This window comes from Triticum urartu, chromosome 2 (assembly GCF_003073215.2).
Source record: "Triticum urartu cultivar G1812 chromosome 2, Tu2.1, whole genome shotgun sequence".
In the NCBI taxonomy this organism is placed as follows: Eukaryota; Viridiplantae; Streptophyta; class Magnoliopsida; order Poales; family Poaceae; genus Triticum; species Triticum urartu.
Window position 1 is genome coordinate 707,162,663 of NC_053023.1, and position 23,540 is coordinate 707,186,202.

The 23,540-nt window shown below is 42.7% G+C and overlaps 3 protein-coding genes across 4 annotated transcripts; 2 read left to right on the top strand and 1 right to left on the bottom strand.

Annotated features, from left to right (window-relative positions):
* Positions 1-2,300: 2,300 nt before the first annotated feature.
* Positions 2,301-3,256, top strand: LOC125534250. The gene is made up of 2 exons (XM_048697517.1): positions 2,301-2,459; positions 2,542-3,256. The coding sequence occupies exons 1-2, from the start codon at positions 2,301-2,303 to the stop codon at positions 3,244-3,246; spliced, it is 864 nt and encodes a 287-aa protein (XP_048553474.1). The 3' UTR covers positions 3,247-3,256.
* Positions 3,257-3,428: 172 nt separating this feature from the next.
* On the top strand, positions 3,429-8,872 carry LOC125538062. Its single transcript, XM_048701366.1, has 7 exons — positions 3,429-3,482; positions 4,202-4,261; positions 4,375-5,413; positions 5,608-5,834; positions 5,922-7,464; positions 7,669-7,901; positions 7,985-8,872. The coding sequence occupies exons 1-7, from the start codon at positions 3,429-3,431 to the stop codon at positions 8,645-8,647; spliced, it is 3,819 nt and encodes a 1,272-aa protein (XP_048557323.1). The 3' UTR covers positions 8,648-8,872.
* A 5,632-nt stretch (positions 8,873-14,504) lies between these two features.
* Positions 14,505-18,374, bottom strand: LOC125539956. Of its 2 annotated transcripts, none has more exons than XM_048703509.1 (5): positions 18,025-18,374; positions 17,308-17,539; positions 17,068-17,214; positions 16,711-16,970; positions 14,505-15,677 (listed from the first exon to the last, which is right to left on the bottom strand). In XM_048703509.1, exons 2-5 carry the CDS (start codon positions 17,512-17,514, stop codon positions 15,590-15,592), a joined length of 702 nt encoding a protein of 233 aa, XP_048559466.1. In that variant the 5' UTR covers positions 17,515-17,539; positions 18,025-18,374; the 3' UTR covers positions 14,505-15,589. The 2 variants fall into 2 exon arrangements, with proteins under 2 accessions (XP_048559466.1, XP_048559467.1); XM_048703510.1 differs by having other exon boundaries at positions 18,016-18,374.
* Positions 18,375-23,540: the final 5,166 nt, after the last annotated feature.

Consider the following 23,540-nt stretch of genomic DNA (forward strand, 5'->3'; position numbering starts at 1 on the left):
CTATCTTCTGCCGTGGTCGGGCTTTGAGTCTTACTCAACTTCACACCTTGCAACACAGGCAAGAACTCTTTCTTTGACTGTTCCATTTTGAACTAATTCAAAATCTTGTCAAGGTACATACTCATTGAAAATCTTTATCAAGCGTCTTGATCTATCTCTATAGATCTTGATGCTCAACATGTAAGCAGCTTCACCGAGGTCTTTCCTTGAAGAACTCCTTTATGCTTTCCAGAAAATTCTACATCATTTCTGATCAACAATATGTCATTTACATATATTTATCAGAAAGGTTGTAGTGCTCCCACTCACTTTCTTGTAAATACAGGCTTCACCGCAAGTCTGTATAAAACTACATGCTTTAATCAACTCATCAAAGCGTATATTCCAACTCCGAGATGCTTGCACCAGTCCACAGATGGATCGCTGGAGCTTGCACATTTTGCTAGCACCTTTAGGATTGACACAAAACCTTCTAGTTGCATCATATACAACTATTTTTAATAAATCCATTAAGGATTGCAGTTTTATTATCCATTTGCCAGATTTCATAAAATGCGACAATTGCTAACATGATTCGGGCAGACTTTAAGCATCGATACGAGTGAGAAAATCTCATCGTAGTCAACACCTTGAACTTTGTCAAAATCTTTTTTCGACAAGTCTAGCTTTGTAGATAGTAACACTACTATCAGCGTCCATCTTCCTCTTAAAGATCCATTTATTTTCTATGGCTTGCCGATCATCGGGCAAGTCAACCAAAGTCCACACTTTGTTCTCATACATGAATCCCATCTCAGATTTCATGGCATCAAACCATTTCGCAGAATCTAGGCTCATCATCACTTCCTCATAGTTCGTAGGTTCGTCATGGTCAAGTAACATGACCTCCAGAACAGGATTACCGTACCACTATGGTGCGGATCTTACTCTGGTTGACCTACGAGGTTCGGTAGTAACTTAATCTGAAGTTACATGATCATCATCATTAGCTTCCTCACTAATTGGTGTAGAAGTCATAGGAACAGATTTCTGTGATGAACTACTTCCAATAAGGGAGCAGGTACAATTACCTCGTCAAGTTCTAGTTTCCTCCCACTCACTTCTTTCGAGAGAAACTCCTTCTCTAGAAAGGATCCATTCTTAGCAAAGAATATCTTGCCTTCGGATCTGTGATAGAAGGTGTACCCAACTGTCTTCTTTGGGTATCCTATGAAGACACATTTCTTTGATTCGGGTTTGAGCTTATCAGGATGAAACTTTTTCACATAAGCATCGCAACCCAAAACTTTAATAAACGACAACTTTGGTTTCTTGCCAAACCACAGTTCATATGGTGTCGTCTCAACGGATTTAGATGGTGCCTTTTTAACGTGAATGCAGTTGTCTCTAATGCATAACCCCAAAACGATAGTGGTAAATCGGTAAGTAACATCATAGATTGCACCATATCTAATAAAGTATGGTTATGATGTTCAGACACACCATTACGCTGTCGTGTTCCAGGTGGCGTGAGTTGTGAAACTATTCCGCATTGTTTCAAATGAAGACCAAACTCGTAACTCAAATATTCTCCTCCACGATCAGATCGTAGAAACTTTATTTTCTTGTTTCGATGATTTTCTACTTCACTCTGAAATTATATGAACTTTTCAAATGTTTCAGACTTATGTTTCATCAAGTAGATATACCCATATCTGCTCAATTCATCTGTGATGGTCAGAAAATAATGATACCCGCCACGAGCCTCAACACTCATCGGATTGCATACATCAGTATGTATTATTTCCAATAAGTCAGTTTCTTGCTCCATTGTTCCGGAGAACGGAGTCTTAGTCATCTTGCCCATGAGGCATGGTTCGCAAGTACCGAGTGATTCATAATCAAGTGATTCCAAAAGTCCATCAGTATGGAGTTTCTTCATGCGCTTTACACCAATATGACCTAAAATGGCAGTGCCACAAATAAGTTGCACTATCATTATTAGCTTTGCATCTTTTGGCTTTAATATTATGAATATGTGTATCACTACGATCGAGATCCAACAAACCATTTTCATTGGGTGTATGACCATAGAAGGTTTTATTCATGTAAACATAACAACAATTATTCTCTAATTTAAATGAATAACCGTTTGCAATAAACATGATCAAATCATATTCATGCTCAACGCAAACACCAAATAACACTTATTTAGGTTCAACACTAATCCCGAAAGTATAGGGAGTGTGCGTTGATGATCATATCAATCTTGGAACTACTTCCAACACACATCGTCACTGGGTGCTGAAGTCGGGAGGACCATGCAGGTTTACTCCATTAAAGTCGCAGAAAGAGAAGGCTTCACCCTCGAGTGGCCACTGAAGGTATATGGTGTAGTTGCTGCCCGAGATCCTGTGGACTATCGTCACAATCTTCTCTTCTATCGCACTAGGGATGACTGCCAAATCCTGACAAAACAGGTGTGCATGGATATTTTCCTGTTATTTTTCTTATTGTTCGCATCTTTGTTGGCAAGTTAATGGTGAACAATGATGCTTGCAGGATCCTTTTTTGCACTTGACTGGCCCTTCTCGTGCAATTATGTCTGGGGGCATAATGGAACCCGCAGTTACGATTGAAGTCCACCTAAAACTTAAGGGCACGGTGGAGTCTAAAGATAGAACATTGATCAGTAAAGCCTTTTTTTATGATGAAAAAGATCTTGATAGTGGTGATATTATTTCCACCCGTGTCCTTCAGGGCCTTTGTGAAATAGAGTTATGCTGTGAGCAACTTGAACATTCACACCAAGCCACTATCCTCGGTGTCCGTGTTGTACGGGGCTCATTGCCTTGTGGCAATGGCATCAAGATAGTTTGCTCCGCACTACCTGAGGACAAAACCGAAGGCGGTGGTAAGCGCCCAGCTGGGTGTATTTTGCTGCTTGATTCACAAGCTGGAGATATGCGTGTGGGTGAAGAGGGTTATCTAGATCTGTTGAGGCAAGTTGTATCTGTAAAATCAAGAGGAAGGCTTGAAATTCTCATGAAGGCTGGAGAAATCAGTGGAAGTGTCGTCTTCCCAACCAAATTCAGCGACATAAGTCGAGAAAGTTGCGAGCTTGGTAGTTGTGAAGTGGAGATAACCGTTGCTTGGTCCTTGCTCGTTGAAAAGCAGTATGAAATCTCGGTGATGGGAGCTATACACCCTTACGCATGGGAATCAATTCCACGTAGGCCGATCATGAAGCTTGTTGACGCTTGTTGAAGAGGTTCACTTAGTGAAGATGGCATTCTAGCTAGTTGTACTTCTTAGTGTAATAGTAATCCGAAAAGGCATATATGGGCAACACAAGGCAGCGTCAGATGCTGGTTCAGTTTCTCCCTCAAAAAAAAAAGAAAAAAAAGATGCTGGTTCAGTTTCTGAATGTATTTTTTGGCAAAGCAGAGATGATCACCGTGCAAGCTGATAGTACAAGCAGTATAATCCTGGATGCGATTCGAGTTTGACAGGAAGAATAGGGACCATGAAAAACACCCACACGCAATTTTTGTTTGTAAACTACATGATTTTAGTACATTGGACAATATTATTGTAAAATGTCAAGAACATTTTTCTAACACATGATGACAGTTTTTTCATGTCTGAACATTTCTTCAAATGAATGTTAAACATATTTAAAATACACGTAACATATCTTGAATGGTATGAGACCTTTTATATATTTGTCGGACTACTTTTACATATTAACATTTTCTGGGTTCCCTAGATGGTCCCAAGCCGGTTTTGGGAACTTTTCAAAAGGTTCCTAGCGGTTTTTCGGTCTTTTATTTTTGGTTTTGGTTTACATTTTTTCTGTTTTGTATTTTTCTTTCACTTTTTAATTTATTCATTTTCCTTGTTTTTTACTCAAAGTTTGTCAAAATCATTAAAGAAATTCAAAATGTCAAAAATTATTCGGTTTTGCAAAATGTTTGGGATTTAAAATTTGTTCATGTTTTCCAAAAAAAATCATGTTTTCAGATTTTGTTTGCATTTCGTAAATTAATCAAAATTTCAACAAATTTTTGCTATCGTAAATAAATGTTCATTTTTTTCAAGAAATATTCATTTTTATAAAAAAATCGGGATTTAATTTTTTCCTCCATTTTTTACAGCATTTTAGAAATGTTCGTTATTGAATTTGCTAACATTTTCCAAATTCGTGATCTTATTCTTTTAGGTGAATTCGTGGTCTTATTTTGAAATGACGACAGTGATACTGGGCTGGGCTGCCGGGAAGGTCCGTCTCGATCTACTGGGCCTGGCTACGCCTGAGAGAAAATATCTGGGCGCACGCCCGTCTGCACCGTATCTTGAAAACCCTATGCTGGGGGATCTTTGCTTTCCCCCGAGCAAAAAAACGAGTTGGACACCGCAGGGAGTTCGATGGGAAGGAGTGGCGAGTCCATGTTTACCGAGGAGCTCTATCAGGCTGGAATCTGCATGCGGGAGAGCATCCGATGGATCGAGGCCCAGGACCAGGAGGCCAGGATCGAGGAGATTGCACATAGCGACTCTGGCTATGATAATCTTCCGGATTTCAGAGTGGATATGGCCGTCTTGACGGACAGGATCTTTCAATTGTGGCACAGGATGGGCGCGATGCAGAGCGCCGGTTGGATCGGCAATGAAGGGGAATCGATGGAGACCCAGAGCAAGATTGGCGACGGCGGAGAGATGGAAGCCGGAGGGAAGTCGTCGGAGAGAAGCAGGAGTGCCGGATCCCTAGAGCTCAAGAATCTGCTCTACCGTGCCGGAATCCTCACCGGTGGAGAGATAGGCGGAGACACAGAAATCGAGGAGCTGTTTGATCTGTTTGCAAATGAGGCCAATGAGTGGATCGTTGGCCAGGCAGACAGTCAACTCCGATGGGAAACTGTGCAAGAATTGACAGTCCAAATCCTGTTGAAATTTGAAGAAGTGGTGGGTGCTGACATTCTTAAGGTATTTGAAGAAAAAACCATCAGGGAGGAGGCAATGGCAGTGCTTAGGTTCGGCTTCAGACTGTCGTTGTTTTCCGAGCAGATCGATGAGCTGAGGCATGAGATGTGTAACATTTTGAGATCGTTCTCCCCAGAAAACAAAGATATAAGGAGCACCATGAAGAAGTTTATTTCTGAGCCATATCTATCTCGTATCTCCAAATTGCAATTGATCTCTGAACGTATTAGCATGCTCCAGCAAATGGACCCAGCCTTCGACTTCAAAGTGAAATCAACAATTATCAAGTTGAAATCAGAATCTTTCTTGTCAGCAATGAAGGAGTTGGAGAACGACAGCCCCAGGGAAGGCCAAAAACACTCCATGGAGATGGAGGAGAAGAAATTCGCTGCATACTGTCTGTACTGGGAACGCATATGGGGCAAGGATGGCCACAGCTTCGAAAACCAGAGTGAGTAAACATGCATGCATGCTAGTTACCCGATGGTAGTTATTTGACATACTGCATGTCTCAAGGAAGCTGATTCCTTCCAAATTGGAATTTAGTCCACTTTATTATGTAACCAGATTGATTCGGATATATTCTTCTTGAATAGACTAGTTACTTCATGTTAGATCTCTAACTCGTACTTAACTTGCATGCAGCGTTATTGAGCCCCATGCAATTTACGCATTGCACACCAGGCCACATTCCAACTGAAGCTGTCGCTGGGAGTACCTTACAAATCTACTCCATCAAAGTATCACTAGTAAAACCCGATTTTTTGCCACTGCCGGTGTATGGAGTGGTTGCAGTCCGTGATGCTGTGGACCGTCGTCGCAACCCTCTATTCCTCTGTTCAAGAGAGCACTGTCAAATCCTCGAAGAAAATGTATGTATGGTATTTTTGTTTTCTTGATCTTTTGCTTGTTGCCTGCATCCTTGTTGAACAGTCAATGGCAAATGATGATGCCTGCAGGATTCTTTCTTGCACTTGACGGGCCCGGTTCGTGCAATTGTCTCGATGGATACTATTTACATTGAAATCCAATTAATAGTAAAGGGCACAAAAAAATCGGAAGATACACCATTGATCAGTACATTTGGCTTTTACAATGCTGACAATTCCGGTACCTATCTTGCCAAAAATGACTTTTGCAAAGTGGAGTTGTGCTGTGAGCAACTTAAACAGTCGGTCCAGGCCACTATCTTGAGTGTGGCTGTTACACCAAAACAGGAATCGTTGCCTTTTCTACATGGTGGTGGAGTTGTTTGCTATTCATTGCCTCAGGAGGGTAGTGAAGATATCGCTGAGCAAGCATCATGTAGGCAAGTTTGGCTGCTTGATTCAAAATGTGGAAGAATGCCTATGACTGAAAATGGCTACCTTGATCTGGCAAGGAATGTAGTTTCTGTGGAATTAAATGGAAAGCTGCAGGTCCTCATAATGGACGATTCACAGACTGAGATTGCTGCTAAATTCGTCCTTGAATCTGAAAAATACAACACAAGTGAATGTGAATGCTCCCTTGCTGATGGCTCTAAGGTTGAGATTACTGTTGCTTGGTCCCTCGTTCACTCAAAGATGCTACAGTCAGATGACAGTGGGATGGCGACCACAGGGAATTTGAAGGGAAGAAGTGGCGAGCCCATTTTAAGCGAGGAGCTCTGCCAGGCTGCAATCTTCATGCAGAAGAGTATCTGCTGGATCCAGGCCCAGGAGAAGAAGATGGTGGAGATTGGATATTACGGCTCTGCGGAATACAAGAATCTTCAGGTGTTGAAATTGGATATGTATGAGCTGTCGAATAAGATCTTTGGTCTTTTCAATTATGAGACCCAGAAGAGGATCCGCGCGATGCAGAATGCCTGTTGGATCAGCAATAAAGGGAAATTGACAGATACCCAGAGCAAAATTGGCGATGGCATTGAGATGGATACTGGAGGGAAGTCGTCGAAGGGAAGCAGTGGCGAGTTTAAATTGGCGAGCATTGGCAATGAAGGCATAATGGTACAGACACAGAGCAAGATTGGTGACGGTGGCAAATCAGTCTCCAAGCAGTTCAATGAGCTGCCGGTCAATAACTCAATCCCCATAGCTGAATCTGTCAGAAACAAGATTGAGGAGGCAGAGGCAGAGACTGTTAGGGCTGAGGTGGTGCCGAGGGTCAGCTTCAAATTAGCTCTGCTCTCCCGGCAGTTTGATGATCTGTGGGACAACATGTGCCAGCTAGTCTCAACAGAACCAAAATTTCTAGCGATATGCATGCTTATTCGGGAGCCCTTCGCACACTATTGCTCCACATTGAAGTTTATCTCTGCAGTTTTTGACCGGCTTGGTCAATGGATGCCAGATTTCAGAGAGGGATTGGAATTGATAAAGTTAAACCTGGACAGGGATAAGGATGTGGAAGTTGAGGATGTGTATGAGGCGACGAAGGTGGCTGAGGAGTATTATTTCAATGCTTACCGTAGAGATTGGGAATGTAGGCGCAGCAACTTTGGCAGCTTCGAAGACCCAAGTGAGTAAATGTGCTAGTGATATGGTTTTTGTTAGTTCCTTTTCTTCTTCCATTTACTGCATGTCTCAAGCAAGCTAATTCATTCTGTTAGCATAGTGATTTACTTTAATCATTGATTCTTCTTTATTCATAATGGACAGCAAAAGCAATCTTTAGGTAGTTCACGTTAGATTTCTAACACATACTTAACTTGGTTGCATGCAGCATTATTGAGCCCTATGTACTTTACCCAAATCATACCAGGCCACACCGAAGTGGGTGCTGAACTCGGGAGGACCATGCAGGTCTACTCTATTAAAGTTGCAGAAAGAGAAGGCTTCACCCTTGAGTGGCCACTGAAGGTATACGGTGTAGTCGCTGCCCGAGATGTTGTGGACTATCGTCGCAACCTTCTCTTCCTTCGCACTAGGGATGACTGCCAAATCCTCACGACAGAGGTATGCATGGGTATTTTTCCTGTTCTTTCTCTTATTGTTTGCATCTTTGTTTACATGCTAATGGTGAATAATGATGCTTGCAGTATCCTTTCTTGCACTTGACTGGCCCGTCTCGTGCAATTATGTCCAAGGACACTGTTACAATTGAAGTTCATCTAAAGTTAAAGGGCACAGTGGAATCTAAAGATACCACATTGATCAGTAAAGCCTTCGATGATTATGACGGTGTTTCTACGTGTCTCCTCCGTGGCCTTTGTGACATTGATTTATGCTATGATCATCTTGAACAATCACACCAAGCCACTATCCTCGGTGTCCGTGTTGTTAAGGGCTCATTGCCTTGTGACAACGGCATCAAAGTCATTTGCTCCACGCTACCTGGGGACAAAACTGAAGGCAGTGGCTCTGGGCATGTTTTGCTGCTTGATTCACAAGCTGGAAAAATGCCTATGAGTAAAGAGGGTTATCTAGATCTGTCGAGACAGGTTGTATCTGTAAAATCAAGAGGGAGCCTGGAAATTCTCATGCAGGCTGGAGGAATCAGTCAAAGTGTCGTCTTTCCAACCAAATTCAGCAACGTAAGTCGAAAAAGTTGTAAGCTTGGTGATTGTGAAGTGCAGATAACTGTTGCTTGGTCCTTACTCATTGAAAGCCAGCATGATATCTCGGTGAATGGATCTGTACACCCTTACGCATGGGAATCAATTCCACGTATGCCCATCATGAAGCTTGCTGACGCTTGTTGATATCATGTGAACTGTTGCCTGGTGAAGTTGTCTGCTACTTCTAGCTTATTGTGTGTGCTAATTGTTCCTACCACTATGATACAAGGCATTCTTCTCTGATAACTTTGGTCTTGTGTCTATGCTAATTGTTCCTGTACTATTATGATGTAGTATAAGACAAGGTCTATATTTCATCTTCCTGTTATGCATATTTATGTTGTTGTGCTTGGTAAGCCAACTTTGTCATTTCTAGCTTATTGGTGGAGATATACGTAGATCTTATTTCTAGCTTATTGGTGGAGCTGCTTATTGTTTTTGGCGGTGAAATTGCAGTACACTTTGTGCATGCTCGTCGAGCCAGATGGGAAGTCATTCTTACCCCGTTGTGGGCAATGACCACTTTTCCTATTAGGCTATGTTTGGTTGCTCGGGAGAGAAATTCCAGGGTAAAAATAAGCACGGGTGTGATTTTCTCCACACTTCCATGGGGGATTATCGTTCCCAGGTGAATACAGCCCTGGCCACCAATCCCCCAGCGTGGATTTTCCTTGTGCATCCCCGATCCCTCTCACCATGGGGAAGATAACCCCACTGTCCCTGTTGCCCAAATGGTAACGGCAGGGAAGGAGAACCCCCACACATGCTAATGCAAATATAACAAAGAATTTACATGAAATAGACACAGGTCATAGGTAAATATTCCACAAATAATTCTGAAAGAATTCTATAAAATACAAACACAAGAGAATTCAGAATCCATCTAAAGTAGAAGTTTGAAAAATATTAGAACTGAAATCCATCACTTCAAAAAGGTTTAATATTGATCGGTTCACATTTCACGGCGATCAATTGTGGACCAAAATTGTTTTCGTGTGCCGACACGAAAGCAATAATTACAGCCGGCATTGATACATCATTGCTCAAGTTTGGTCACTACAAACAGTTCTAAATTATCAAGTTGTGATGTCCAAGGAGTTGTGATGTCCGAGGCAAAGACACTTTTAAATAAGATGAGCTGCAAGGTGATAAAGCAAGGCGATCTTCTCCCCACTTGGCTTCGACATCAGGTAACACAGCTTGATGTTGCCTGAACTATGAAAAAAGTAAGAAAGTTAGAATCATGTATCCAATTGACAAGTGTATGACCAGAGCTTGGATTTCTAGTAATGAGCAACATGAATTGTTGATAAAAAGAATAAAAACACAAAACAAACTACTATTTGCGATTACTGTGGCATAAATTTCAGTAATAATTACTGGGAAGAGAATTGTATAATTGGAAAACTAAGGATAAAACAAACATAGATTTATGAAAAGTGAAGTCTTATTATCTAAAAAAAAGAGGGAAGGCAGCCTAAGAACCAGTTCACAAACCAATACATGGCACTTTGTTTAGATGCCCAGGCGAAAACCAACTAGGACTGTAGCTGATGACCACAAAAAAAAAGAACAAGCAGAAAAAATTGTATAGAAGATGGCACCTTGTTTCTAACAAAACTAACCATTCCAATGGAATCATGCAGTGACGATAACCCACAAGTATAGGGGATCGCAACAGTTTTCGAGGGTAGAGTATTCAACCCAAATTTATTGATTCGACACAAGGGGAGCCAAAGAATATTCTCAAGTATTAGCAGCTGAGTTGTCAATTCAACCACACCTGAAAGACTTAATATCTGCAGCAAAGTAGTATGAAAGTAACGGTAACGGCAACAAAAGTAACAGTAGCAGTTTCGTAGCAATTGTAACAGTGGCAACGGAAAAATAACTAAGCAAACATCAATATGTGAAAAGCTCGTAGGCAATGGATCAGTAATGGATAATTATGTCGGATGGCATTCATCATGCAACAGTTATAACCTAGGGTGACACAGAACTAGCTCCAATTCATCAATATAATGTAGGCATATATTCTGAATATAGTCATACGCGTTTATGAAAAAGAACTTGCATGACATCTTTTGTCCTACCCTCCCGTGGCAGCGGGGTCCTAATGGAAACTAAGGAATATTAAGTCCTCCTTTTAATAGAGAACCGGACCAAAGCATTAGCATTTAATGAATACATGAACTCCTCAAACTACGGTCATCACCGGGAAGTGTCCCGACTATTGTCACTCCAGAGTTGCCGGATCATAACACGTAGTAGGTGACTATAACTTGCAAGATAGGATCAAGAACTCACATATATTCATGAAAACATAATAGGTTCAAATCTGAAATCATGGCACTCGGGCCCTAGTGACAAGCATTAAACATAGCAAAGTCATAGCAACATCAATCTCAGAACATAGTGGATACTAGGGATCAAACCGTAACAAAACTAACTCGATTACATGATAAGTCTCATCCAACCCATCACCGTGGACACATGGTTGTGGAACCAAGTTCTGTAGTAGTTTTTCAAAAAAAAAATCTTATATACTGAAATAAGACCACTGTCAATACTAGGCAGAGAAATATAGTTAAGAGTAGTAGTTTTATTAGAAAGAGCATTCTGCATAGATTGCATTGTGTATAAACAGAATTAAGAACAGTCTGCATGACAGTAACGGAACAAACACATAGTTAAGAGTAGTAGTTTTGTTATAAAGAGTATTCTGAATAGATTTCATTGTGTATAAACAGAATTAAGAACAGTCTGCATAACAGTAACAGAACAAACACATAGTTAAGAGTAGTAGTTTTGCAGAAATTAAGCTTCCTCAATGACGGTGTCTAAGGGATGATTGCGTCATACACCTTTCTTCCTCTGAGTGAAATATTCTCAATGACCGACGAATCGAAAGGCACCAAGCAATTGAACACAACTTCTTCGGGTAAAGCAAAACACTTCTAATGTTAGAGCACCTGCATTCGACACACGAATGAATACTTATCAGTTTATGGCACAAAAGATGCATATAGTATTTTTGCTAAACAATTTTAGAACACACAATACATTCAAGAAGCGCATGAATATGCACTAGCTACCACATATTACAGAACATATTGCTAAGCAATAACAATACCAGTAGGTAGGAGCCTAGGAATAGAGTAAATACAAACATAGTGGTATTCTACAAAATTAAGAGCAACATTTTCTCATAGACTAAAATCAAGCAAAACACTTGCTAATGTCAGAGCGCTGCAACTGATAATCAGTTTTAACAAAGAAGAGCACTATATGAGCAACTATCAATGAACAATGAGACATAATGATCAGCAGTAGGCAAGTTGCTATATGCATCAAGCAATTTATTTCAGGTTGGTACTTGCTTGGTGGCATTGAATCAGATTTGATGAATACGATGTCTACAGCAGTTTCGTGTCAAGGGAATGGCTCACATACCTTTCTTGCTCCGGGTGAAATCTTCTCCATGATCGACGAACCAAAAGGCACCCAACAACTGAACACGGCGTTTTTGGATAAGGCAAACTTCTAATGTCAGAGCACCTGCATTTGACACACAATAAAATACTTCTCAGAAACAGAATAAACGTAGTACCATGACTTACATTACATTTTAGTTCTCTCTGCACTAGGGAAGAACTACTATTAACCAATGCATATGAAACTTGTGTGTGTAAATCAACATCAATGAATTTCACACCAAGTACAACCTATCAAATGCTGGTAGTACAGAGTGCACAAGAAACTACATAAGCTACATATGTGCCAGGTAATCATAGATAGTTCTATATTTTTAATCTTGCCATGGAAAAATATAATATCCAGCAGATGACATGTTAACAGTAAGCTAGCTAGCTATGCAGGGAGAGAAAAACAAACCAATAGGAAGCTCACTGAACTAGACCTACACAAAGCTGGCATTCAACGCTAAATTTTTCATGTCCTGAACGACATAGTAATTACCACTTCCACTTTGGCAATCCGCCAGAACGCAAGTTAGCAGCGATTACCCATCACTAATTCTTCCAAGTTATGTCAATCTATGTACTAGTATGTCTAAATATAATTATCTAATCTTGCTGCTCCCAATTGTCATTACGATGGCAGAAAGAAAAACACCAATCATCTAGTGGCAAGGAACAAGAATTTTTCTTCCATAATAATTTGTTGGGGCCATGAGAACAAACCAATCACGCTAGGGGCTCGGGGGCGCTGCAAACAAAAGAAGTAGACCAAAGAGGAGGTTTTTGGGTCTCGTGTCCTCGTGTGGCAGTGAAGGCATCACCATGGAGAAGAAAACCACTCGGGTAGAAGAGGAGGAGGAGGGCATACCTTGGTGAAAGAGGAGGATGACCTCCCGGCCGCGTCTTCGTCGGAGGTGAGGAACTTAAAGGCAGGGGAGAGAGATCCAGAAGGTGATGACCTCCGTCGCCATCACCCCCGCTAGAGGGACGGAGCGTGGAGGTGGAGGGAGGTGGAGCGCTCGATCTCGCCGCCGCGGAAAGGGAGAGCAACTAGTTAACGAGCGCTCCTTCGAGAGCCTCGCAACGATCAGCGCCACTTGACGCGCTCTCAGCCATTCGCCACGTGTCGCGTTCTGGGCGCTTCTCCCGGATCTTGTTTTTTTATTTTTCCGCACATGTTTTCAGTTTTTTAAACGGGTTTTCCGTGCTTTCTCGACGTTTTGGTTTTCCACCGCTCTTCCTTAGCTTTTCAACCAAAATATATTTGAAAAAAAATTTGCGTGAAAAAACGCGTTTTCTTTTTTCCCCTTTCACTAGAGTCATGGTTTTGCTTTCGCGAGAGGCATGGTTTTGCTTTCGCGAGAGTTACGGCCGTGCCTCCCGAAAACGAAAAAAACACTTTCTTCTTTTTTTTCTTTCGCGAGAGTCACGGTTTTGCTTCCGCGAGAGGCACGGGTGTGCTTTCGCGAGAGTCACGGCCGTGCCTCTCGAAAACGAAAAAAAACATGTTTTCTGTTTTTTTTCTTTCATGAGAGTCATGGTTTTGCTTCCGCGGGAGGCACGGTTGTGCTTTCGCGAGAGTCACGACCGCGCCTCTCGGAAAGGAAAAAATATGTTTTTTGTTTTTTCTTTCGCAAGAGTCACGGTTTTGCTTCCGTAAAGTGGCACGGTTGTGCTTTCACGAGGGTCACGGCCGTGCCTCCTCGGAAACGAAAAAAACGCGTTCTCTTTTTTTCCTTCCGCGACAGTCACGGTTTTGCTTTCGCGAGAGGCACGGGCGTGCCTTTTTGGAAAGAGAAAAAACTTGTGCTCCCGGTTCGGTTTTTTCATCCGATTTTTTTGTCCGATTTCTTCGTGAAAAAAGTTCGTCAAAACCTATCAACATGGGATCTAGTTTTGAAGATCTCGACGTGAGGAATCCAACGACGAAAGCGGTTCGAGATTTGGACGCACAGTTTGAGAGATAAAACGTTTTGAATAAACGGATCTACGAACAAAGGAAAAACTCACAGGTTGCGATAACTGACGCTGCATGTGCACCACTTGTCGCAACCAGCGGGATTAGAGTGATCTTTGCAACGAATACTCCTCAATTAGTGATTTCACGGAAAGGGCTGAGCTGCCCCTGTCTCGTGGGTAAACCCAGGCAAACGTCAGGCCGGGCCGGGTTTCGGGCCGAGCTTGTAAAAGCCCGACCTTCATTTCCCAAGCCTGGACCCGGCCCGAAGCCCGAAATACACCCTATTTTCAAGCCTGAGCCTGGCCCGAACTATCTTCCGGGCTGCAAAACAAGGCCCAAGCCCGGCCCGAACGTCAAGCTCGACCCGGCCCGACCCAGGTTTTTCGGCCAAGCTCGGGCCGGGTCGGCCGGGCTGCCCATGCCTGGGTTTACTCGTGGGCTTCCAAATGCGCAGGTGTCTTGGGCCTGAAACCAAATGAGGCCTGAGGTGGTAGATGGCCTGCTTGCGGTTCCAGAATTCCAGTGCCCTTGTAACCGAAAGGAAAGATATTGCAGAGGATAATGACGGAAGGAAAGACAAACATAATACAGTAGTATTTTGTTTCTCCATATACGGCTCCAAACTGGGAGCCCGGTTCCATTATAGTACTCGTTAACAGAACAAGGTCCAAAACAAAAAGCAGTAAGCCAGTAACCGAGTTCCAAACCATATCAAAACGGAAAGGCAACTACACAATTAGCAAGTAACCGAGTTCCAAATAATAATACCAAAACGACAAGACAACAACTACACAGGCAGCAACTGCCATTCATATACAACTTCAGCGCCCATCAATCAAGACTAGGGCCAAAACACATTGCCACAAGACAACATCAACTGGACATTTTGACCTCCAGAAAACAACTTCTGTCATCTTCACATCACTGGTCATCACACTTCTCAGACCCAGCCTCTTCCTCATCCTCTCCAGCTTCAGTGACAGGCAACAACATTCATGGCAATTGCTAGGTAACATATAAAGCATTTTACAGCAACTACACGATGGGCAAATCATTCAATAGGACATCTAGAACCTTCTGCCCATCCTCATCCCTGATTCTCTCCCAGCGAGCATACTCAGCATTGTTTTCAGCTTTCCTGCGCTCTGCTATACTCCTCTTGGCTGCTGTCATCTTTGTCAGGTCTTGCTCTTCAAGTTTTGGTTTGTGCTCATGGATAATGTTAGTGACTTGATGCTTAGTCCGCATGATGATCCTAATAATGTCCTCCTTTTCACATTTTAGCAGACGAAGATAACCTCCCAACAAGGTTCTCAAGTTGAAGTTTCCATCTGATCCGCAAAAATTCAGCACTAGATCACCCCCCCTCATATCAATTTGACTGTGCATCTCCTTTCTAGCTTCGTCAAAACTAACACGACTCTCCCTAAACTCCATGTCGAACTCGATAATAGCAATAAAAAACATGAACGCCAGTTTTGATAATTTCGACCATTCACGGATCAATTCACTCAGCCTTGGGGTCACCATTTTCAGATGAGAACGAGGCAACTCACAGTTCTCAACCACAAAGTCCTCACTTTCAGGGAAGCGCGGGCACTCCCCAAGGATGAACATCAACAGGTTCAGCAAAGGAACAAGGTAACTTTAATAGCTTCGGCAATTGAGAACATTGAGCTTTCTGACTTCGTAGGTCATTCTCTTAAGAAAGCCCTTGAATATTTCAACCTTTGTCCTGTGTGAAACAAAAGACAACATTAGAACTCAATGAACTTTTGCTAGTTAGAGATAAGAATATGATTACGATTAGTAAGAATTCATGAAAACAGAGCAGCAGCTATGATACTTTTTCACACAAACAGGTAATTTATTGATCCAAGCTTGCCAGGGTTCAAATAGCAACCACCAGCCCAATAAACTGCATAGTAGTATGTACCTTGGGGCCTAGGTCCTACACTCATAAAATGGACCTGGTGTTGCGCATAAAATGGTCCCGTAGGTTTTCCCTTCCCGCAACCCATGTGCCAAAGCACATGCTCATTTGTGATTCATCCATCATCATGTGGTTACAGAAGTTATGAGCGACCCTAAAGCACAGAAACTGTAACCTGCATTCCATGCCGGCCTCAACTGCCATGTATGTTCGGTGAAGGGCTAAGAGATTCTTATTGATAAATTCATTATTTGAGCAGGAGCAATCAGTATCTTCAGTGAGCTGATATAGATACTCAACTAAATATTCAGCATGGAATTAGACATGAGGACTCATCAAGTACAAGAAACAAAATGAATCCAATCAGTTAACAACGCACGATGGTTTCTTATTAAGTCCGCTACAGATATTGGTGACAGCTTTAAAATAAATTTAAAGCTTGTATTGCCAAGTTTAAAATAAGATGAGGGGCCAGACTGAACACTGTACTGGATCAAGACTAACACAATTTTCTATCCACAATTAACTACCCCTGACTGAGCATTTTATAGCGTACTGGACATCCAACAATGTAATTACTTTGTGGAGCAAATGACGTTAATACAGAAATGTTCACCACAACAAATGGCAATGCGATTGAGTGCATTGAGCATCACAGAGTTGAACAATGTCATGAGCACTACCATGGCGTGTATTCTATTAAGTAACATTTTTCTTCAAACACACAAAAGAGAACATCCTATTGAGTGTTCCCCCATGCTTTTTTATTTCAGCTAGTACTTGTTGCAGTAAATAAAAAAATAAAGCTTGCAATAAATAAGTACTGTTGACTTACACATCTGTGTATGATTCTTTATATTGCTGCAACTCGGTGATGGGTCCAAAAATATCTGGGAACTGCATCTTCTTTGTCATTCCAGCAAATGTCAGGAAACCACCTTTCTCATACCTCTTCTTAGGATCCTGTGAGTAGTCGGGGGTTTCTCTAAAGAGGGTGAAATACCCACTCCAATCACAGCAAAGCAATTGCAACACTGATACTGCTGGAGAATTTGGGTCTGGTGTTTCCATCATTTCGGTCATACTGAATGTAACCTGCACAATCATACACAGAACCCATGTTCATGGACAGACAAGGCAACATTCAAATGTAGACCACTTATAGAAACACAAGGCATGTTCACTGACTTACAATATGATCAGGTGGTGTTGAAACAATTCTTTCCCCAAAATTGTATGAGGCAACCTTTCTAATGTGTGTTCTCCTTTTCTCAATGTACGCCGTAAATTCTTGCGCAGAACAATCAACTTTAAGCTCAAACTTTGGAAGACTTTGACTCTGTTCAAAATAGAGGTTTAGCAAGCCGGGGCTTGAAACTAGAAACAGGTAGCCCACAGCAATTTACGAGGAAATAAGTAGAAAATAACTCACAACAATAGTTTTCTGCTCCTCTGCGACAAGGGTACCTCTCATACCCGCCTCTGTGAAAGCGCGCTTGCACCTATTCTCCGCCCCCTTGAGCTTGCTGAATTCAGTCTTCAGGCGCTTCTGCACCGCATCCTCGATGTCCTGGTCCTCCTGCTCCTCCGGGGTAAGTGGAGCTCCTCCACCTCCCCTGTGTCTGTCCCGCTTCGACATCGCATCTACTTTGAGTCAGATCTGACTGGAGGCATGAGCAGGGGCGTCAATTTTAAGTAATTTAATAAGAACAAATATCAAAATAAAAAATGTTATTATGATGAAGTAAGCAGAGAAAATTATTGTGGTACATCAAGTAAAACTATTAAAGTAGATCTATTAATGTTATTACTCAGTGTGATTTGTATTGAATTGGAAGGAGCAGAAGTTGTAGATCTATTAAAGTAAGACTGTAATGCTGCCCTTCTGTACTCTGGTACAGTATATGTAATCTGACAATAATTCATGATTCATCTAATATCTTCACATATACAGTTCAGTACCATCTCTGGTATACATTTATTCTGAAACCCTAGGGGTCAAATTTTCCAAGGCGAATGGATCAATGTGTGCTATTCCTAATCATCCGCTGATCCGAAACCCTGTCCTTAAAATTCGTGCGAAAATCCACAAAATTCCCTAAGAACCCTATCCCCCTACAATTAAGGTAGCGACGTTAACCTTACGGACCTCGCCGTCGTCGCTGGCCACGGCGGCGCCGGAGCAACGCCGCCCGCTGCACGGGCTGTTCCCGTGGCCCTTCGCTTGCTTGTAGGCGTTGGGGACCCACCACCGTAACGGATCTGGTGACGCGCCTCAGTCGTCGTTGCGGGGACGCCTGCACGCGCTCGGCCGCGTCGCAGAGGTCACCGACGAGCACCGCTCGCCGGAGCTGCGCGCTAGAAAAATCCGCACGCGACTCCGGCGAAAGACACTCGCCGGCGCCGTTGTCTTCCTCCACTGCGGCAGGCGCTCGCTGTCGCCGCTCTCTCGCTCGCTCGTCGCCGTCACGGGTGTGAAGAAGAGAAGGGAGGGGGGAAATCGAGGGCTCGCTGGGGGCAGCCGCTCTGCGCTGATTTTGTTCCAGCTGCGCACGCTGTGGACCGTCCGATCGCCATCCAACGGCTCGCGGTAGCCAGCGGACGGGCCACTGGCGCCTCGTATTCCTAGCCCAGGCCCAGGCGGTTTGTCTGGCCCATCTCGGGAGGAATTTTCAGTCCAATAATAACAAAAATAAATAAATTATAGTAATGGACCGTAATGCAATTTCTGGCAACTTTATACTAAATCAGCGGTTCCATTGTCTCAAAAACACTAAATCAGCGGTTCCCCCTCAAAAACCAAAAAAAAACAGTGGTTTCTCAAAAAAGAAAAAACAGCGACAACTGAGATGGCACTTTAGTGCTAATGTGTATAAATTTTAGGGATTCTTGCATGCTTATTAATGTTAGATGATTCTCTAGCGTTTCTATTCTTCCTCATGCAACTATGTGCCATGCTTAATTGTTTTAACACTTTTTGTTATGCTTAGTTATTTCTTTGATGGCATTTTTGTTATGATGATGATTATCATTATCATGCCATAATGTCGCCGCTGCAAAATTAAATTTACAAATCCTCTAAATTGAGTGCGGCTTATGTTCATGTTGAATGACGGGCATCTTGACCACATGATTTTATTAATCTTGTCAATTTCTGACCCAAGCTCATGTGGACCGGGTTGATAAAGAAATTTATATATGAGTATTTAATAAAGTGGCTTCTATTTATTTTTTTGGCCAAAGATGGTTCATAAATGCATGCCCATAATTTTTTTGTTCTTATCCATCTTTGGCCAAAGTTTGTATTTGATTATATCAATAAAAAGGCTTATATTATTTAGAAACGGAGGGAGTAACATTTAATGTCTCTTAATCTCATCATGTTGCAATGCTCAATGGCATGCACTTAAATGGTAGCAATTAAAATAAGGAGAAGCTTGAGATCACGTTGGCTTTGCTGAATATTAATTATGCTCTTCTTAATAATCCTCCGAAAACACCTAAAGAAGGCGGTGAAAATTATGATACCCTGAAAAAGGACAATGTTGTTGAGAAGGTAAAATGGGAGGATAGTAGTGCCTAGTGACAAAAATTATGATATCCTGAAAAGGACTATGATGTTGATAAGGTTAAGTGGGAGGATTCAATTCGTAAGTGCCTCATCATTAAGGGGTCTATTGCTTAAAGCATGAGAGGAGCCAATTTGGACTCTCAAAGTGCAAAGAGTTGTCTTAGAAAGACTGAGTGTCAATGCAAAGGATTCTCTAAGGGAGAAGATGCGCGAGAGGACGTGCAACAACACTATCGACATCTGGTCAATTCATTTTTATCGTCGGATCTAATCACGATAGTCGACAAACAAATGGTGGGTTTCCCCTCCCACAACAGCCCCACTAAAGCCTCAATATAACCCTGAAGTCCACCTAAAACTTAAGGGCATGGTGGATTCTAAAGATAGAACACTGATCAGTAAAGCATTTTTTATGATGAAAAAGATCTTGATAATGGTGATATTATTTCGACCCGTGTCCTTCGGGGCCTTTGTGAAATAGAGTTATGTTATGCCTGTGAGCAGCTTGAACATTCACACCAAGCCATTATCCTTGTTGTCCGTGTTGTACGGGGCTCATTGCCTTGTGGCAATGGCATCAAGATTGTTTGCAATGGCATCAAGTGAACCCAATGGATTTTGCTTGGTACGTTCGTATATATACGTATTTACGTGACGTGAATCCACTAAAATATCTTGTCTGACCCCAACAAATACCTCACGTGGAACAAAGGGCCCTAAAGCAACAGCCCACTAATCCATTCACATGCCTAAACCAGGAGTCCGGCAAACCAACCTGTGGTTGGATGGTTAGAGGGACAGTGGTATCCCCAGCCCATCAGGGTTCAAATCCTGGTGCTTGCATTATTCTTGGATTTATTTCAGGATTTCCGGCGGTGCGCTTTCAGTGGGAGGAGACGTTCCCGTCGACGACGAGGCGCCTACGGTGACTTCGTAAATTTCAAGATGACATGCCGGCTCAGTCTCTCGGAGGTGCTCATAGGGGTAGGGTGTGCGTGTGTGCGTTCATAGGGGTGAGTGTATGCGCGTATGTATGAGCGCTTGCGTCTGTACTGATGTTCAAAAAAAAAACCAGGAGTCCGTGAGTCACGCAAACATGAAGCCACACGCGGCACGCCTCATCTATCGTCTGTTTTTTTTTCATTGTTCGTCTTTTCGTTTCTTCGACTCCCATCTCGCCTCTTCGTGTTGCTTGGCGACTCGGCCGCCGCCTCATGACCGCGGCAAGCAGGCGGCCGCAGATCGACGTCGGCAACAATTAAATCCTAAAAGTTGAGGTAGTTAGATTACATTGCCGCATCTTCTCTCTCTCTCTAATAGCCTAATACAACGGTGATTGTTTTGCCCTAGTCTTCTAAAGAAATCCATGCACTTTAATTGATCTAGTCTATGGAGCGGTATTTTTCAAAGGGAACTTGGTCACTAGATCAAGATTATGATACAGGCACATCGAGGTCACCCATTAGACCTAGGCAAAGTGCGTCGAATCTCACTTCAGTTAAGTCTCCTAAAGCCTAATATTCATACAGAAATTAACTTAGATGAGTTGCCTTATGATCCGGATGATCGGATGAGAATTTTGGAGTACACGAGAAATCCAAAGAAGCAAGATGAGGGAAGGCGCAAATATTTAACGAGGGGACCTTATAGGCCATCGTCTAATTTTGATTATCCACAGGGGGAGATTGGAGATACTCAATGGAGATTTAATCCAGATTGTTGATGAGTATGGTCCTTGACTTGAGTATAATGATAAAGTGAATTAGGCCTTCTTCTGCTACCTTTTCAAAAATTACGACGAGGGACAAGCTGGAACTGGTGCATTTGCAATTAACAGCTAGAACAGTTGGAACAAGAAAAGCAGACTATATACTCATGAGGGTAAGGGTAGTGTTATTAGCTTTCATAATGTAATAGTAGAAAGATGTGTTGCGTTGATGAATCAAGTTCAGTCAATTCAGGTTGCTCTTGATAAGCAAACTGATCATACAAAAAAGCAAATCGAATTTGACTTAATGCTTTCATTGATTCCCTGAGATACTTGTTGCATTAAGGCCTAACTTTCCAAGGCCATGACGAGTTAGAAGAGTCAAAAAATAAGGAAATTTTTCGAGAGTTGGTACATACTTTGGCAAACCAAAATAAAGTTAGACGGAATGTAGCCCTGGAGTGAACCCAATGGCCAAATTTTCTGCCTCCACCCCTGCCAGCTGGGTGTATTTTGCTGCTTGATTCACAAGCTGGAGATATGCCTGTGGGTGAAGAGGGTTATTTGGATCTGTTGAGGCAAGTTGTATCTGTGAAATCAAGAGGAAGGCTAGAAATTCTCGTGCAGGCCGGAGAAATCAGTGGAAGTGTCGTCTTTCCAATCAAATTCAGCAACATAAGTGAAGAAAGTTGTGAGGTTGGTGATTGTAAAGTGGAGATAACCGTTGCTTGGTCCTTGCTCGTTGAAAACTACTCATATGATATCTCGGTGATGGGAGCTATACAGCCTTACGCATGGGAATCAATTCCACATAGGCCGATCATGAAGCTTGTTGACGCTTGTTGAAGAGGTTCACTTAGTGAAGATGGCATTCTAGCTAGTTGTACTTCTTAGTGTAGTAGTAATCCGAAAAGGTATATATGGGCAACACAAGGCAGCGTCAGATGCTGGTTCAGTTTCTCCCTCAAAAAAGAAAAAGAAAAAAAAAGATGCTGGTTCAGTTTCTGAATGTATTTTTTGGCAAAGCAGAGATGATCACCGTGCAAGCTGATAGTACAAGCAATATAATCCTGGATGCGATTCGGGTTTGACAGGAAGAATAGGGACCATGAAAAACACCCACACGCAATTTTTTTTGTAAACTACATGATTTTAGTACATTGGGCAATATTATTGTAAAATGTCAAGAACATTTTTCTAACACATGATGACAGTTTTTCCATGTCTGAACATTTCTTCAAATGAATGTTAAACATTTCTAAAATACACATAACATATTTTGAATGGTATGAGACCTTTTATATATTTGTCGGACTACTGTTACATATTAACATTTACTGGGTTCCCTAGATGGTCCCAAGCCGGTTTTGGGAACTTTTCAAAAGGTTCCTAGCAGTTTTTCTGTTTCTTACTGGTTTTCGTTTTTTTATTTTTGGTTTTGGTTTACATTTTTTCTGTTTTGTATTTTTCTTTCACTTTTTAATATATTCATTTTCCTTTTTTTTACTCAAAGTTTTTCAAAATCATTATAGAAATTCAAAATGTCACAAATTATTTGGTTTTGCAAAATGTTTGGGATTTCAAATTTGTTCATGTTTTCCAAAAAAAGGGAAACGTTCTTTTTCATCCGGCTGATCTACACGGCGTGTAAGTCGGCTCGAGCGATCGACACGCGTCCCATGGCCTGGGCCCACGTGCCGCTATTCCTCTTCGTTATCCCCACGCAGCAAACCGCACAACCACTCACTTTCTTCTCCTCGCCCCTATCCTTCGCCTTCGTCCTTCGTTTTCCCTCCCTCTAGATCAGGGCAAGCGCCAGCAAGTCGACGGCCGCCCCTGTTGGGAGCTTTTTGCTCCTCATTCGTGTGCACCTTCAGGAGGAACACCACCGTTTTGTTTTCTGCATCCGCTACTCCTGCCCGCTGCTGCAAAGCAAAAGGATGGCCACTGCTTGTCACAGTTGCTGCACGTGGCAACGACGGTCGCTGGAGGCAACGTAGATGCTGCAAGGGGGCAACAATCGAGGATGTAGCGCTCGTCGGCGTCTCGCGGAGCTGCGATGACGGCTGTGGGCGCTGCAAAGGAGCGCTCGCCGGCGGCTCCAAGCGCTGCAATGGAGCGCCTAGTGACTCCGGGCACTGTGACGGAGCGGTCACCGGCGACCCCCAGCGCTGCAATGAAGCACTCCGGCGACTCCCTGCGCTGCAATGGAGCGCTCAGCGGCGGCTGCCGGCGCTGTGACGGAGCTCCCGGCGTTGCAATGGAGCGGTAGCCGGCGACCCTCGACGCTGCAATGGAGCGCTCCCGACGACTCCTGACGCTGCAATGGAGGTCCTATTGTTGCAATCGAGCGGTCGCTGGCGGCGTCCCGGTGAGTCGCCGACGG

Bases quoted from the DNA above. Each gene is read 5' to 3' on its own strand.
- LOC125538062 (XM_048701366.1), top strand. From the start codon at position 3,429: ATGATCACCGTGCAAGCTGATAGTACAAGCAGTATAATCCTGGATGCG. The intron at 5,835-5,921 runs GTATGTATGGTA...TGATGCCTGCAG, and splicing joins GTCAAATCCTCGAAGAAAAT to GATTCTTTCTTGCACTTGAC. The intron at 7,902-7,984 runs GTATGCATGGGT...TGATGCTTGCAG, and splicing joins GCCAAATCCTCACGACAGAG to TATCCTTTCTTGCACTTGAC.
- LOC125539956 (XM_048703509.1), bottom strand. From the start codon at position 17,514: ATGTCGAAGCGGGACAGACACAGGGGAGGTGGAGGAGCTCCACTTACC. The intron at 17,215-17,307 runs GTGAGTTATTTT...TATTTTGAACAG, and splicing joins AGGAGCAGAAAACTATTGTT to AGTCAAAGTCTTCCAAAGTT. The intron at 15,678-16,710 runs GTAAGTCAACAG...TGTTTCACACAG, and splicing joins AAAGAATCATACACAGATGT to GACAAAGGTTGAAATATTCA.
- LOC125534250 (XM_048697517.1), top strand. From the start codon at position 2,301: ATGCAGGTTTACTCCATTAAAGTCGCAGAAAGAGAAGGCTTCACCCTC. The intron at 2,460-2,541 runs GTGTGCATGGAT...TGATGCTTGCAG, and splicing joins GCCAAATCCTGACAAAACAG to GATCCTTTTTTGCACTTGAC.